The sequence below is a fragment of the Martes martes genome (genome assembly GCF_963455335.1).
Source record: "Martes martes genome assembly, chromosome: 4".
NCBI classification, from domain to species: domain Eukaryota; kingdom Metazoa; phylum Chordata; class Mammalia; order Carnivora; family Mustelidae; genus Martes; species Martes martes.
Window position 1 is genome coordinate 8683771 of NC_137891.1, and position 14609 is coordinate 8698379.

The 14609-nt window shown below is 51.8% G+C and overlaps 1 protein-coding gene across 3 annotated transcripts in view; it reads right to left on the reverse strand.

Annotated features, from left to right (window-relative positions):
* Window positions 1-14609, reverse strand: part of CCN4 (cellular communication network factor 4) — a gene marked incomplete at both ends in the record, with an annotated part of 30957 nt that overhangs the window by 4659 nt on the left and 11689 nt on the right. The window contains 2 exons of one of the 3 annotated variants that reach the window (XM_080801389.1): window positions 528-788; window positions 7282-7561. The exons of 1 other annotated variant lie outside the window; for it this stretch is intronic. In XM_080801389.1, coding sequence (XP_080657515.1) covers window positions 528-788; window positions 7282-7561 — 541 coding nt within the window. The remainder of the gene's footprint in view (window positions 1-527; window positions 789-7281; window positions 7562-14609) is intronic. One more of the 3 variants, XM_080801390.1, reaches the window with a different exon arrangement.

Below are 14609 nucleotides of genomic sequence, written 5' to 3' on the forward strand. Positions count from 1 at the left end.
GGTACCTGCTAAGAGGCTGGCATTGGGCTACTGCAGTAAGCAGTGGTAAAACCAGTGGGCTTGTCCGTGTCCTCCCTTTCCAGGACTTCCTTCTGGCCTGTGTACCTGGGTGCAGCCTCACCTGTCCACCTACCCTCCATCGTGAGGGAAGCCACCTGCCCCCCCTCCTGCTCTTACACCTGGTATCTCTGCTTCCCCTCCTAGGGTGCTGCACACGTCCCAGTCTAATCTCTTAAGTAGGATAACAATGAATCCCATGGATCTGGCTTTGTCCTTTATAAAGCTCTTCCTCATTTTGTGTTGGGAGGACCTCACAGAACAGTTGGGACACATAGAGAAATAGGGTCGCAGAGGACCCGTGGCTTTGCCAAGGTCACACAGCTAGTGGGCAGAGGTCTGCGGACTGGGAGTCATTACACTTGCATGCCAATCATAGGGAGTCAGGGCCCCACCCTCTCCTCTCCCTCCCCTCCCCCCTCCCATCACTACCCCCTCCTGCGCCCTGTCCTCCGACTCCTTGCACCCACCTAGAGCTCCGGTGTGGCGCTGTGCTGTCTTGCGCGGCCTCCTGGCGTCGTGGTCACATACCCACTGCTGGCAGCAACGACCGGGGATGCTGACCCGCCGGGGATGATGGCACCAGAGGCGTGGGGGACGTGCGCGCAGGCACAGGGGTGTGCAGCCCACCGCGCCATCCACGCACGTGCAGTTGTACTTGCAGTTGGGCTGGAAGGACTGGCCGTTGGTGTAGCGCACCCCGTCCAGGACACAGCCCACGCCGACCACCTCTGCAAACACATGCGCCGCTCGGGTCAGGCCCGCTGGGCATCGTGCCCCCATGGGGACACCACCCGCCCCTGGACCTGGCCCTGGCCCTGGGGAGTGCCCACCCTGGGGGCTGGCAGGCCGGCAAGGCAGGCAGGGCCCAGCCAGCCCCCCTTCTCCCTCCCAGAGTGTGGGGTGCGACTCAGCCACCAGCCATCAAGTGACCCCGGGGCCAGGCTGGCCGTGGTGGGAAGACAGAGTCTGGTCGGGACTGGAACCTGTGTCACCCATCCTGTCCCACCCATCCTGTCCCAGCACATGGCACAGAGCCGAGCACTGATAAAGACCTCTAGGGCCAGGGTTCTGAGGGACCAAGTGTAAAACCAATCATGACACTTGGGAACAAAGATCCCACTCAGTCAAGGCAGGCATTTATGGAAGGTTCTGGGCTCTGGAGATACAGCGAACAAAATGGACAAAACCGTGCCCTCATAGAGCTTCCCGTGCAGCCGGTGCCACTCAGGAAAGATGAAGAGATCATACAGAGACTTGAAGGCTCCCCGTGTCAGGGAGAACAACGCAAAGGAGGGGGGCTGGGGCGGGGGCAGTGGCTGATTAAGGCAGGACCCTCGCCTGCGTGATGCTGCTTCAGCGAAGGGGGAAGGAGGTAAGGAAGTTCGCTGGCGCTGGTGTTGGTGGGGGGATCTTTTAGGGAGGGAGGGAAGAGACCTGGGAGGTTAGGGGGTCGCCAGAGATGAGGTGAGAGAGGGCTTCCTTGGTGGCTCAGAACTGTTAGCAGCTAGACAGGCAGTGTGTGCTCCGTAAGGAACTGTTGAGTCAACTCTAGAAATCGTGCTTCACAAGAGCCCAGGAGCTGCTGAACAGAACAGGGAGTACGGACCGTCAGGAGGCCTCCCCTATAATCCAGGCTGGGGGTGGCCGTGCTCACACCCTGGAGGGACCGGGAGCTCAGCTTCTGGGTGTGTTTGGAAGGAATTGCCGCTGGATGGGATGTAAGGAGCAGAGGAGATGAGTCAGGAGACACTCCTGGTCCTATCACCTGAGCCCTGGTTGGGGAGCGATGGATGTTCTGTCCTTGGAGGAGCTGGTTGTGGGGTGAGTGGCCTCAAGAGTTCTTCCTTGGACATGAGGTCTGGTTACAGAAGCCTGGAGGGCGGGAGGGATCTGGGGCCGCTGGGCCCGGCCAGCGCTGCCCCCTGGATGCCATGTAGCCTTGAGGACAGTGTCTGGAAATGCGAGCATAGGGCTCCCAGGCAGCAAGGGTATCCACCCAAGGAGGGCTAGTTTGGAATCCGAAGTCTGCCCAAAGCTCCTGTGTATCTCCCGGATTTGCTGGCAGGCGGTCATTGATAGTAATAATCCCAGTATCTAACAGGAGTGAAGTGTTCCTAAGCTCTGTCTCTGTTCTTGGCCACCTGACCTGCTCTGTGCCACACTTCCATGCATTGCTGATTTCGTCCTATTAGGAAACACCACCCCATTTTCACATACAGCAAAACTGAGTCTCAGTGAAGTTGAGTCACGCGCCGAAGACGACACAGCTAGATGCAGAGTCTCAGCCTGTGGGGATGCTGGCATGGTGGCTGTTTGTCCTGGGAGGTGATCGTGCAGGGAGGAGGCCCAGAAGGAAAGGCACTACCGCTTGCAGGCCATCTGATCTCGTGCCAGGCACCATGATATGTTATCTCATTCAGTTCTCCCAGTGACTTCACCAGGAGAGTTTTCTTTTCCCCGTTTGATGGACAGGGAGGTCGAATGATTCATCAGCTCCAGGTCACCCAGCTGGTGATGACAGAGCTGCACCTCCGTCCCCAGGGATCTGACTCCACGGCCCATTTCCTTCCACCAGACACCAGGAAAGGAGGGGAAATTGGAAAAAAAAAAAACAAACCAAGGCAAAACAAAACCAAGCAGAGGAGCAGAGGAAGCACTGGGTGAATCACTCATCCTTTTCTCCTGAGTCACACGCCGACCACGCCCTTGCTCTGGGAAGGTGTGAGCGTGCGTGTGTGCACATGTGTGAGCACGCCGGTGGATGGGGGAAAGGGAGTGTGCTGAAGCCTGGTCTCTGCTCCTGTCGGGGGGAACTTTGGGTGGGCAAGGCAGTACCGGGTGCCCGGGAGCCCTTAGCACAGTGACACCACCTGGGGAGATTTCAAAAATTCTGATGCCCACACCATGCCCCAGAATATGGGGGTGGACCCAGGACTTGATATTTTTGTCATTTTTTTGACTTCAATATTTTTTTAAGATTTTATTTATTTATTTATCAGAGAGAGAGAGAGAGAGAGAGTGCACACAAGCAGAGGGAGTAGCAGGCAGAGAGAGAAGCAGGCTCTCCTCTGAGCAAGGAGCCCTGTGTGGGACTTGATCTCAGGACCCTGGGATAATGACCTGAGCTGAAGTTGGACGCTCAACCAACTGAGCCACCCAGGCATCCTTGGCCTTTGATATTTTTTTTAAAGATCTCCAGGTGAATTCAGTTTGTAGCCAAGATTGGGAACCACTGCTTCCAAAAGCTGCTCCCAGTCTCCTGGGAATTTGGGGCAGGTAGGGACAGCGGTGGTGCTGGTGGCCCTGAGCAGCCTGCCCACCATTGACTAGAGTGAGAGTAGGGTGCATGATACGTATGATGGCTGGACCCACCGCAGACTCTAATGCCCCCACATTGCTTACTCTTGAACTAACGGAAGGGCCGGCTCCTGGTGAAACACCGTATCCTATCTAATCTCAGGCTTGCAAGTACCGGCGTCGTATGGTGAGCCTTCCTCTTAGCGAAGGACCTGTAGGAACTCAAATCCCTGGTTCCACCATCAAGGTCTTCACTTTCCTCCCTTCCCTAATGGACTGTCAGCTGCATGGGAGCAAGAACAAGGGGTCATGCCATGTTGTAACCCAACTGTTGCATGATCATCCACCTGTTCATAACTGTGTGAATGAATCAATGGATGGAGGATTGGATGGATCGATGGATGGATGGATGGAAGGGAGGTGGGGTGAGCCCTCATCTGTATTGGGCTACCATGTATCAGGTTCTTGACATCCCAACCACACAAAGAAGTATTATTTGTCACATTTCCTTGATGACAAAACTAACACTTAAAAGGTTAAGTAGCTTGCCCAAGGTTACCATATCAGTTATGGCACTGGGATTCGAACTTAGGTTGTCATCTCTAAACACCATGCATGAGCTATCTACTCCTTTGCTCTAGAAGGAGACTGCCTCCTCCTCTGAGGATGACCATGGGCAAAGCTGAGAGAATTTCTACAAGGGAAAGTTAAAACAAAGCAAGTAAAACAATGACCCAGAACAGCCGGTCACATCTGAGGTTTTAATGCGGTCCCTTGTTTATTCTCAACAATTGCATGAGGTTGGTTTGATCGAGCTCCTTACATGATGTGCCCAAGGTCACGTAGCTGGCAAATGGCAGAGCCAGGATTCAAAACCCAGTTCTGTCTGCCTGTAAACTGCATGATCCTTCCAGCAAACCACACTGCTTTCAGGCCTGGCCCAGCTGTATTAAATGCAGAGTAATGTTTGTACAACAAAAATAGCCGAAGAGTGTAATTCAGAGGTCACTCTTTGCCCATAGAAGTATTTAGTTTGGCCCACAGAATGTTTTGAAAAAAAAAAATTTTTTTTTGGAACGTTTTGCCAACATTTACAAAACATACACAAATCCTAACTTTTGGATTCTCTTGAAAACTGAGTAGACTAGACCAAGCTCACTTTTCTGCCTGGCCACAGTGTCTGGTGCCCAGGAGCAGGGACCCCTGGTAACCAAAGCTTGCGTTCACCAAGTTGCCATGATTCACCTTTCTCTGAGTTACATGTGTTGGTGTTGTGACTGCTCATTCTTATGACCTGTCTTTTCTCAGCCTAATTACATGCACAGCTCCAAGGACAGGTTTAACCTGTCTTGGGGACCATCCAGTGGTTGAGTTGACCATTTGCCACAAGATTATCTGTGGGACTCTTCTTTCTCTTTCCCCCTCAGACCCTGCCTGCTCCTTTGTCTTGCCTTAGGGTCTCGTGAACTCAGACACTGTACCCATTTCTAGGAAGATGTTTCATAGAACACTAGCAAGTTGTGTGTTTGTGTGTATGTGTACACACATACAGGCATGCGATGTGTGTATCTGTGAGTGTGCACATGTGTGATGGGGTGGATGAGTGGTAAAAAGCTACCTGGACAAAACAATTCCCTGTGCAAATAAGTTTCAAAAACAAGGGCTTCTTATATCTCCCGATTTTAGAATTTTGCAGTGGATGTGAACGTTTAAAACCTCTCAGAAATTGTTTAACTTTGTTTATTCCAGTGTCTGCAAACTTATATGACCAGGGAACCATTGGCAAGTCTAATACCTATGAAAATTTGTGGACCAGTTTTCTTTCCAGGTAAAAGGAAAGGGAATACATGGGGGCTCATGGTGAGGGGAAGCTAAGAGGCTATAGTGAGTGAAAGCAAGACCCAAGATACAAGGAGATGCGTGTTATGGATGGATTGGGAAGGTGGTTCTCCAAGCCTCTGGTGCAAAGGGCAGGTGCGAGAGGCAGTTCCAAGGCCTGCACAATCTCTGGGTGCATGAGAGAATGTCTATGAAGACGTGGTGCCAGGCACATAATCAGACATCATCAGTACAACTTTAAAAATTAGTAAGATCATAGTGAACTTAGTTACCTTTTTAATGACCTTGAAGAACAGCTGTAAAGAGGGAAAGACATGATGAGACAATCTCCTATAACAAAGGGATTTGAGTATAGGAAGGCTCGGCCAGATTTCTTCACCTGGGCATGAGGAGAGACTATATGACTTTCTATATGTATAAGCAGTTAGTCTCAAACTTGTGTGTAAATGAGAATCATCTGGGCATCCTGTTAAAGGTGTAGGTGCCTATCCTCACTTCTAGAGAATTTTATTCGGTTAGTCAGGGGTGGGGCTCCAGGATAACATTTTCCACCAACACATCAGATGATTGTGTGTAGTGGTGGTGCAAGTTCTGTCTGAGCACACCGTTGTGTGGGGCTAACAGTGAGTCTGAATAAAAGGGGAAAAGTAAGGGATGGGAAGATCAAGCGTGGTTACCAGGAAAGCTAACGACAGATGACTTTGTATGAAAGTTGAAGCATGAATCAATGATAAAAGAGCAGAAAATGCACTTAATTAACTGTAAACAGGCAGGATTGTCAACTTGAAATTATGGCCATAACCCTCAGCAGCTGCCCACCTCAGGAGATATGATAGGTTACCTGAGGATGACACACTATGCTATGTGTGAACATATAATTGGGTACATATGGAGTCAGAGTTAGGGAGAAGTCTTGACTCAGCACTAAGGGAAGAAAGGCGTTCTTGGGTTTATGAGGCTTTGTGTGTTTTTTCAGAAGTTAAGCTATTGTGTCATGATGCCTAGTTACCTCTCTTTATCATGCTGGGTCACGTATTTTGGATAAATGCTTAGACGATTCAAGCTAAGTGACTACCATACCAGATAGAAGCATGAGATCAAAAAGTCCCTGAAGGGGATTCTCCTGGAACAAAAAACTACATGATAGAGCACTTGAAGAGCAAATAAACAACAGCAAAACTTGTTACCCCAGCATGAGGATATTATAAAGAGGAAGAGTAAAAAAAACAAAAGCAATTAGAACCCCAGGAAAAACAAAAAGCTTCATGAGGAAGTGGAGATGCAACGTGAGGGGTTTGGGGGGTAGTAAAAGAATAAATGAAACAAGATGGGATGAGGAGGGAGACAAACCATAAGTGACTCTTAATCTCACAAAACAAACTGAGGGTTGCTGGGGGGGAGAGGTTATAGACATTGGGGAGGGTATATGCTATGGTGAGTGCTGTGAAGTGGGTAAACCTGGCGATTCACAGACTGTACCCCTGGGGCTAATAATACATTATATGCTTATAAAAAAATTTAAAAATTATTAAAAAATAAAGAGAAAATTCAAACAAATACAATACCTCATCCTTCAGCAACATTATTTACATATTCATAATATTATAAATACTGATTATTGTATAACCAAAAAGTATGAAAATAATACTGCAAGACAGGCAATGTGTCAGGTGGTATTGAGGGGTCAAGTCATCAGGTGTCGTATAGGAACATTGATATGTTATCTAAAATTGGTGTTTTAAGCCAATTGAGTTATAACAGAAGACATACGTTATATGGTGAAAACTACCAGAAGAAATGAAAACCAAAAGAGAATGAAACCATGCTTAGGTCTTTCCTGGTGGCTCCCTTTTCCTGAGCCAGCCATGGATGCACCTCCAGGACCAAGAAGAGAGTGGGAAGCCAGGCTCTGGAGACAAGAGGAATGCAGGCATCCCTCCCTCTTCGGGAAGGGCACAACTTCTGACCTCTAATCATGGACTGGAGTAGGAGGGGGGCAGGAGACTGGCCAGGGCAAGGGCTACAAGGGAGGGCTAGAGCTGGGGTGCTAGGGGCTGGCCAGAAGGTAGGGAGGGTCTCACTTACGTGCACACACTCCTATTGCGTACCTCGGGCGGTCCCCACTGTAATCGCAGTAGAGGCCCCGGTGGGGGTCACAGATGGCTGCCTCTGTGCAGTTGTCCCCAAGCTGCTGAGCACACATTTTACAGCATTCACAACCATCTGTGATGAGGCTTACCCCCAGCGGGCAGCGGGGGGGCGATGACGGGCATTCACATGGCCACTTACAGAATTGGGGGCGTGAAGCTGTGTCCTCCAGTGGCGCTGGGGTAAAAGCCATGGCCGTGGAGTCTGGAGAGAAGGCCTGTGGGGGAACAGCAGAGATAAAGGGCTGCCAAGCAGGAGTATCAAAGCCCAAAGGGCCAACAATCACCTTCTCATCTTCCTGGTGTTAAAAGGTTTATATACAATTATGTTTCTTCTACCATGTTTTTAATAGTCAGACATCTCCTTTCTCTTCAGTAAAACAAATAGGAGCAAGGAGCCAGGAGGTTGGAGAAGTCAAGCCAATTTTCCCCAATCCCCCTACTGGTGGGGGGGTGGGGCCCCGATTTTATGTCGGAACTCTGGCCATGCTAACTAAGCCTCATGTGTTTCCTTCCATCCTCAAGCATCCCACAACCTGGGTCGGTGTCCAGTTGGTCTCATTCCACAGATGAAGGAGTTGAAGCTTTGAGCAGCAAATGCCTTCTCATGAGTCACGTTGTGACCTGTTCTGTACCCATTGCCTTTTCCTCCACAGCCCCAAGAGCCACCCTCTTGATGCCACTGTGCGTCCTAGGGAACTTGCAGAGCCAGGTGACTCATACTTAACAGCAGGTTTTAGCCAGATGACCTATTATGATTATAATTAGTTGCCTTCTGAGCCCCATTAAAGGCTACGGGTGGGTGGAGACCAGTGACCCCCGCAGCTGGCCCCCTCAGCCCCTCTAGAGGGGAGTTCGGTCCCTGTTGCTTGTGCCAGGTCTGCAGACAGGAATCCCCCAGCCCACGCACCTCCCATGGCCCCACTCCCATCCCCCAGCCCCCAGCTTTGTCGCCATCCTGAAACTATGATGGACACAACACTGGGAAGCTGGGAGGAGGGGAGATAGGCCCACAGAGCCGTCCCTGCCGGGAAGAACGAGTAGATAGAATGCCAGGCTGCTCTGGGGTATCTTTGAGTTTAGGAGGTTCAAGCCGCCTGTATCTCTGGGAGCCAGTCACCTTCCCATGCCCTCTGGGTGCTGCCCTGAACCCCTATCCTGCCCCTTGCTCTTTACACTGGAGGAAGCAGAGGCCCTAGGAGAAAGGGAATTGTCTGAGGACAGAGTGTACAGCCGGGTCCCAGCCATTCTCTCCTTCCCAGGCCAGTGTGGTCCCTGCCAGGGAGCATCCCATCCAGGGCTTCTCAGATGTGCTCCGGAATTCCAAGGTCCGCAGGGGTAGGGACCAGGGTTTCCGCAAGCAGCCAAGGCGGAGCCACAGCACCTTCCCCATCCCCACCTCGAACCCGAGAAACCCTGCTCGGTGGAGCTTAGAGATCTGCCTTCCATCCTTGGAATGACACATGCTGACATACACGGTTCTTCTTCCCTTTTCCCGAGGAGGAAACTGAGACCCAGAGAGGCGGAGGGACACGGCCAGACTGACACAGTGTGCATCAGGACCTAGGCACAAACGACTCTTATAACTCTCATTTCTACACCCTTTGCCTCTGCCCTCTGGGTTCTTAGAGTCGCACAGCAGATGTTTGCTGAGCTAGCCCATAGCCTCTCGAGAGCTCTAGGTGTTTGAAGAGGAATTTAAAAATTCTCGCAGTTTGGAGAACCCACGGCTTTTGGGAGAGACGGACACGAGAGGTGGTTTATTACAGTGCAAAGCTGTACGCAGAGTGCTGGGCGTCCCAGGGTGAGCCCCGGGAGCTCCCTGAAGGTCAGGGCAAGGGGTTGCTCTGTCCAGGGGAGTGAAGCCCACCCTTGCACGCTTGGCCAGGAGCAATGATCCAGGTCGAGAGGTTGGATTAACTGGGCTCCTGGTTAGGGGCTTTGCATGTAAGCCTTTTCTCTGTAAATATTGATTGAACTTTTGAACATCCAACAGGCAAACCTTGATTTGAGGCTTCTGTCACCTCCGGGCTTGGTTTCAGAGCTCAGTGGTGCCCACTCCTTTCCCACCGCAGGGCCTCGGCCCTGAGTTCCCTGTGACCAGAATGTCCTTCCCGCCTCCCCTCACCCGGGCACTGGCACTCAGGCCCCACCTTAAGGGCCTCCCGCGGAGGGCATGCTCCTGGCCTGCTGACCACACTTGGTAGTCAGACTTGCGTGTGTTCGGGAGACTAAGGCAGCCCATGGGGAGGTCAGAGCGGGGCCCTCCACGGGGGACCTGGCCCACAGCAAGGCACCGTAGGGAGGCTGGGGCTGTCTGCCATCCATTTCTCTAGATGCCATGGAACCTCTCCCTTCCTTCCCTCATTATCTTCTCTATACTGGGGGCTTCTCTGCTAGGCTAGAGACAGAGACCCAGGACGGCCAGGAGAATCATGCCTGTGGCCACTTCCATCATCTGTGGTGATGTGGCTTGGCAAGGCCTTGCTGGCTGGGGTCCAAGAACTCTAGGAGGTCGGCAGTGCTGGTTCCTGTTCACCAGGGCGATCCGTTTCCCTGCCCCTGATATTCCTTAGAAATAGGAGACACAACAAAACCTCAAACCCCCTCATCGATTAACCAGCCAGATGTGCACGCATGCATGTGCGCACGCGCGTGCACACACACACACACACACACACCCCTCTCTTTCTGAATCTGTAGAGAGAATTTTCCTCGTCATTCTGTGACACTAGAAGGCTCAGAGGTTCGTAAGCACCCATGAACTATCTCTGACCCGTCCCCAGGCCCATAATATATATATATATATATATATATATATATATATATATATATATACTCTTGGCAGAAGAAATTTTAACAAGCCCTTTCCTCCAGGAAGCCTTCCATGCCTTCCCCAGGTGGTGTTAGAGGGGGGTCCCTCTAACTAGATAGTGAACTGTAAAGGCCTTACTGCTGTCTGTGGGTCTGAAACACGGCCCATGGCCCACGGCAGGACTGTGGAAGTGTTGCCTTTTGGAATGGGCCATGGGGGATTGTTGATTACAAGGGGCTTTGGTGTCCTTTCATACTCGGGACCTCCAGTCCTGGAACCTTGCCTCTCAGCTTGGATTACATTTGTGTGTCTAAAAAAGAACATGGGACCTGAGTGTGTTCCTTCTGTGTGGCCTTGGAAGAGCTCCCTAACCTTTCTGGGCCTTGACATCCCCATCTGTGATCCAGCCATAATAATGTCCCCCTCCAGGAGCTGTGGGGAGGGGGTGCAGCCCTGTGTATGCAGATGACTAGCAGGGCCGGGCACATGGCAGGCAATCAAAAGCATGACATCTCCCTTGCATTTCTTTGTTGGGGGTCCTCTCGCACCCCCATAGGGCTTAGCGTGGGGCTTGCGGGGTTGGGTCCTTTGAACGGAGCCGGGATGGGCTGTCATCTGGCAGATACCCCTCTCCACATGGCCACCGTCTATCCCGGGGTCTCCAAGTTAAAGCTCCCCAGAAGGAAGCCTCCTTTCCAATACCTGCCTGAGCCCCAGGGCACACAACTCCTTAGGGGAAGCCAGTTAGGGGAGCTGGGACATTGAGGGGTGGGCTCGGGGCCCTCAGCTTAGCCCTGCTCTAGCTGTTGGCGCCATCTGCTGGTGGGAAATCTCCTTGACCTCTGTCCAGGGGAGAAGGTAGGGGGAGAGCATGGGTAGGGGGGACTGAGAACTGCTGGGTTTGATGTGAGACCCTTGAATCCTTGCTGTCTTGTCCAGCCTTGACACCACAAAGGATGTGACTGTGGATTCTTCCTGATGATGAATTTTCTCTGTGTATGCACACAGGGAAGACGAGGGGTGCCATGTGCTTCCTGCCCTCAAGGGTAGATGGTTTCGTTGGGGAAATGTGCATCGACTCTTACATGCATTCTATGGACAGATACTTAATGAACACCAACCGCGTGCCCGGCTTTGTGCAAGGCTTGGAGGAAGCAAGGCTGCACGGGATACAACCCATCTGCTTACTAGTCGACCACCCCTTGAGGCCAAGAGATGTGAGCATGGTAATTGGAATTCAGTGTGATCAAAACTATAATGATGGCGCCACGCACCCCTGCACACCCCCTCCATTCACTGGGTCACCAACACCCCTCTGGTCAGCTCTCCCTTTGTCCAACTGCTGCACTTGGTGCTGGGCAGACAGTGGGGGATACCACGGGGAGACAAAGCCAACCTACCTGTGTGAGCACATAGGAGGGTTGGCCATGTCTGCTGGGACTAGAGGGGGCTTCTTGAGGGGGTGGTGGTGTGGGAAGTATAGTGAAGGGCAAGCAGGAACGTTGCAGCAGGGAAGGGCACCGAAGCAGACACAAAGGCCATGTGCAGGGCATGCGTCTGGGACAGGGGGAGAATTGCAGTGAGCTGGGGCAGACAAGAGGTACAAGGAAAGGGAGGCTGGACTAGATCACAGTGAGGTCATCGTCAACTAGATCAAGGAGGGCCCTGAATGCCTGGCATTTAAGATCTCGGGCCTTTGGCTGGACTCTGCCGCCATCCTTCGTTGAAGGGTTTTTGCAGAATGATCAAGACAGATTTGTGTTTTAGAAACATCACACTGTGTCAAGCCTAGTCTTTGCAACGTTCTGTCCAAGTGACACTGGGAGTTCACTTTCTGAGCCTTGGTTTTCTCTGCTATTCCTGCTAGATACCCCCACCCGCCAAGGTTCTGGGAGCAAGCACCAAATGAGATCATGGCTATGGCTTCCAACTTGTCCTAGCCAGTCCATTCCATTGCAGACCTTAGCTCCAGTGACCACTAGGGGCCAATCTTGAGCTAGATTTCAGTTTCTGTGGCTGATCTTTTGTCTTGACCCACAGTGGTTGGTATCATGAGCTCCAGGGTACAGATCAGCAAGGTGACTTGTTCATGGTCAACAGGTAGTAAGTGACAGAATTTGGGATTAAACTCAAATATGCTGGCTTTATGCTTTTCCCACTATTGTACCTGAAGGAGAATTTTCTAATGGAAGAAATCACTGGTGAGGTAGTGAGTACATCATCAGTGGAGGTAATCAAGAAGTAGCATCATCTGGGCTGGGGGCTGTAGAGGAGTGTGAGGTCTCACAAAGCCTGTCACATAGTAGGTGTCAACAAGCAACTGTGAATAGAATGAATGAGTCAATGTACATTTTCCCCCTGATGTTGTCCTCCCTTGAGGGCAGAAACCGTATGCCATCCATTTCCCTGTGTGTGCACACAGACAGGCCCTTACATCATAACTAATATCTACCGGTGTTTGTTGTATATGGAGAATTTTTAAAAAAAATTTTTGTCTTTATTTTTGAGAGAGAAAGAGGGAGAGAGCAAGTGGGGGGAAAGGGCAGAGGGAGAGAGAGAAAGAATGTCAAGCAGGCTTCATGCTCAGCTCAGCACAGAGCCCAACCTCATGATGCTGAGGTCATGACCTGAGCCAAAATCAAGAGTCAGACACTTGGGATGCCTAGATGGCTCAGTTGGTTAAGCATCTGCCTTCTGCTCAGGTCATGATCCCAGAGACCTGGGATCGAGCCCTGCATAGGGCTCTCTGCTCTATGGGGAGCCTGCTTCTCCCTCTCCCTCTGTAGCTCCCCCTGTTTATGTACGCATGCTTTCTGTAAAATAAAAAAACAAAAATTAAAAAAAAAGAAAGTTGGACGCTTAACCAACTGTATATGGGGAAGCATTTTATGCCTATCTTATACAGTGCCCCCAATGAAACGCAAGGCAGACCTACTAATTTTCCCAGAGCAGAGGAAACGGGCTCAGAGGGGTTGAGTGATGGTCTGAAGCCACACAGCTAGTCACGGTTGGGGGGTGGGGGGCACAGCCAGGATGTAGCAAAGGTCTGCCTTGCCCGAAGATCTTGAACCCCTCAGTCTTCTGCTGTCTGCGGTCACCCTCCCAAGAAAGACTGCACTCCTGTGGTCACTGGGAACACACTCCCATCACAGCAAATATCCAGAGGCTGGGAGCTCCAGGAGAGGCTGTGGGGATCCTTGTGTGACGTGTCCGTCTCTTTAAGGATCGCATTTCGTGACATGTGGAGACCTCAGGTGTTCGTGTCACTGCCAGAGCTGAGGCCCAACAGCCCAGAGCCCTGTTTCAAAGTCCTGTTTCCTCCAGAAACTCTGGCCTGAGCTACGGTCCTGGGGTTGAGCGGGCTGGAGAGAACAGGAGCGGGAACCTGCTGCCGAGTGAGGAGTAGGGAAGGGCTTGGGACTTTGCTCTCAAGGGTCCTGGAAGATTCCAGCTTGGGGCGTCTTGAACTCCTCTCTGACCAACCTGCCCATTTGAAGGAGAACGTGAAGCCCATGGTTTCCTTTCTGCAGAGTATTGATTGAACATCGGCAGCAGGGCAGGACCTGTGGGGGATAGGGTTGGAGCAGCAGACCCAGAAGGCTCACTGTCCTTGCAGAGCTCACTCACTGCACTGCCTTGCCAGGCTCCTGATGGCAAGAATTTCGACTTCTATTCCAGGAGCTCCTACAGCTGATACCGGCCCAGGCAGGCGAACTGGGTCATGAAAGCCATGAAATGTGCTAGAGACAGTGCATTCAGTTAATGAATCCTCCCACCATCCCTTGGGGGAATAACTACCCCACCCCCACTTAACCAGTGGGGAAACTGAGACTCGGGGAGTCTAGGCAGCTGCCCGGATGCCCAGGTAGCGACTGGCAGAAGGACTGAGCCTGCAGGGTCTGACTCTAAGCTCTGGGCTCGAAGCCTCTGATTTTCCTTTGAGTCACCACCAAAGCCACTGTCGTCCTCCTGCTCCACTCAAAGCCATCCCCTGAGGTGTGCGGTGCTGATGAACACTTTTGCTGTGGCCCGTCCCCAGGCAGGGGATACTTGATGACATCAGGTTCTAGTAAAATGCCTGTCTGCGAAGTCCCAGGCTTTGGGACTTCGCTGGGGTGTGCGGGTGGGGATGGGGACTTCCTAGGGGGTCCAGTTAGCCTTGGGGGCCTCTGGTCCAGTAAGTCCCCTGCACCTGTGTCCATCCACCTGCAGCCTCCCGTGCTCCCACGGGGCTGAACCAGCCCACCTGTGGGCATCTCCCTGAGGTTCTGCTCAGGTGCACCAGCTCCCTGAGACGTCAGACAAGGCAGTGTCTGTCTGTCTGTCTGTCTCACAGGCATTTTTTTTTCCTCTTATACACACACACAGACTATCAGCCACCTTGAATGTCCAGATTAGCTTGACATGTCCACCTGCCCTTGGCCATGATGCATGACCCGTTGTCGTAAAGA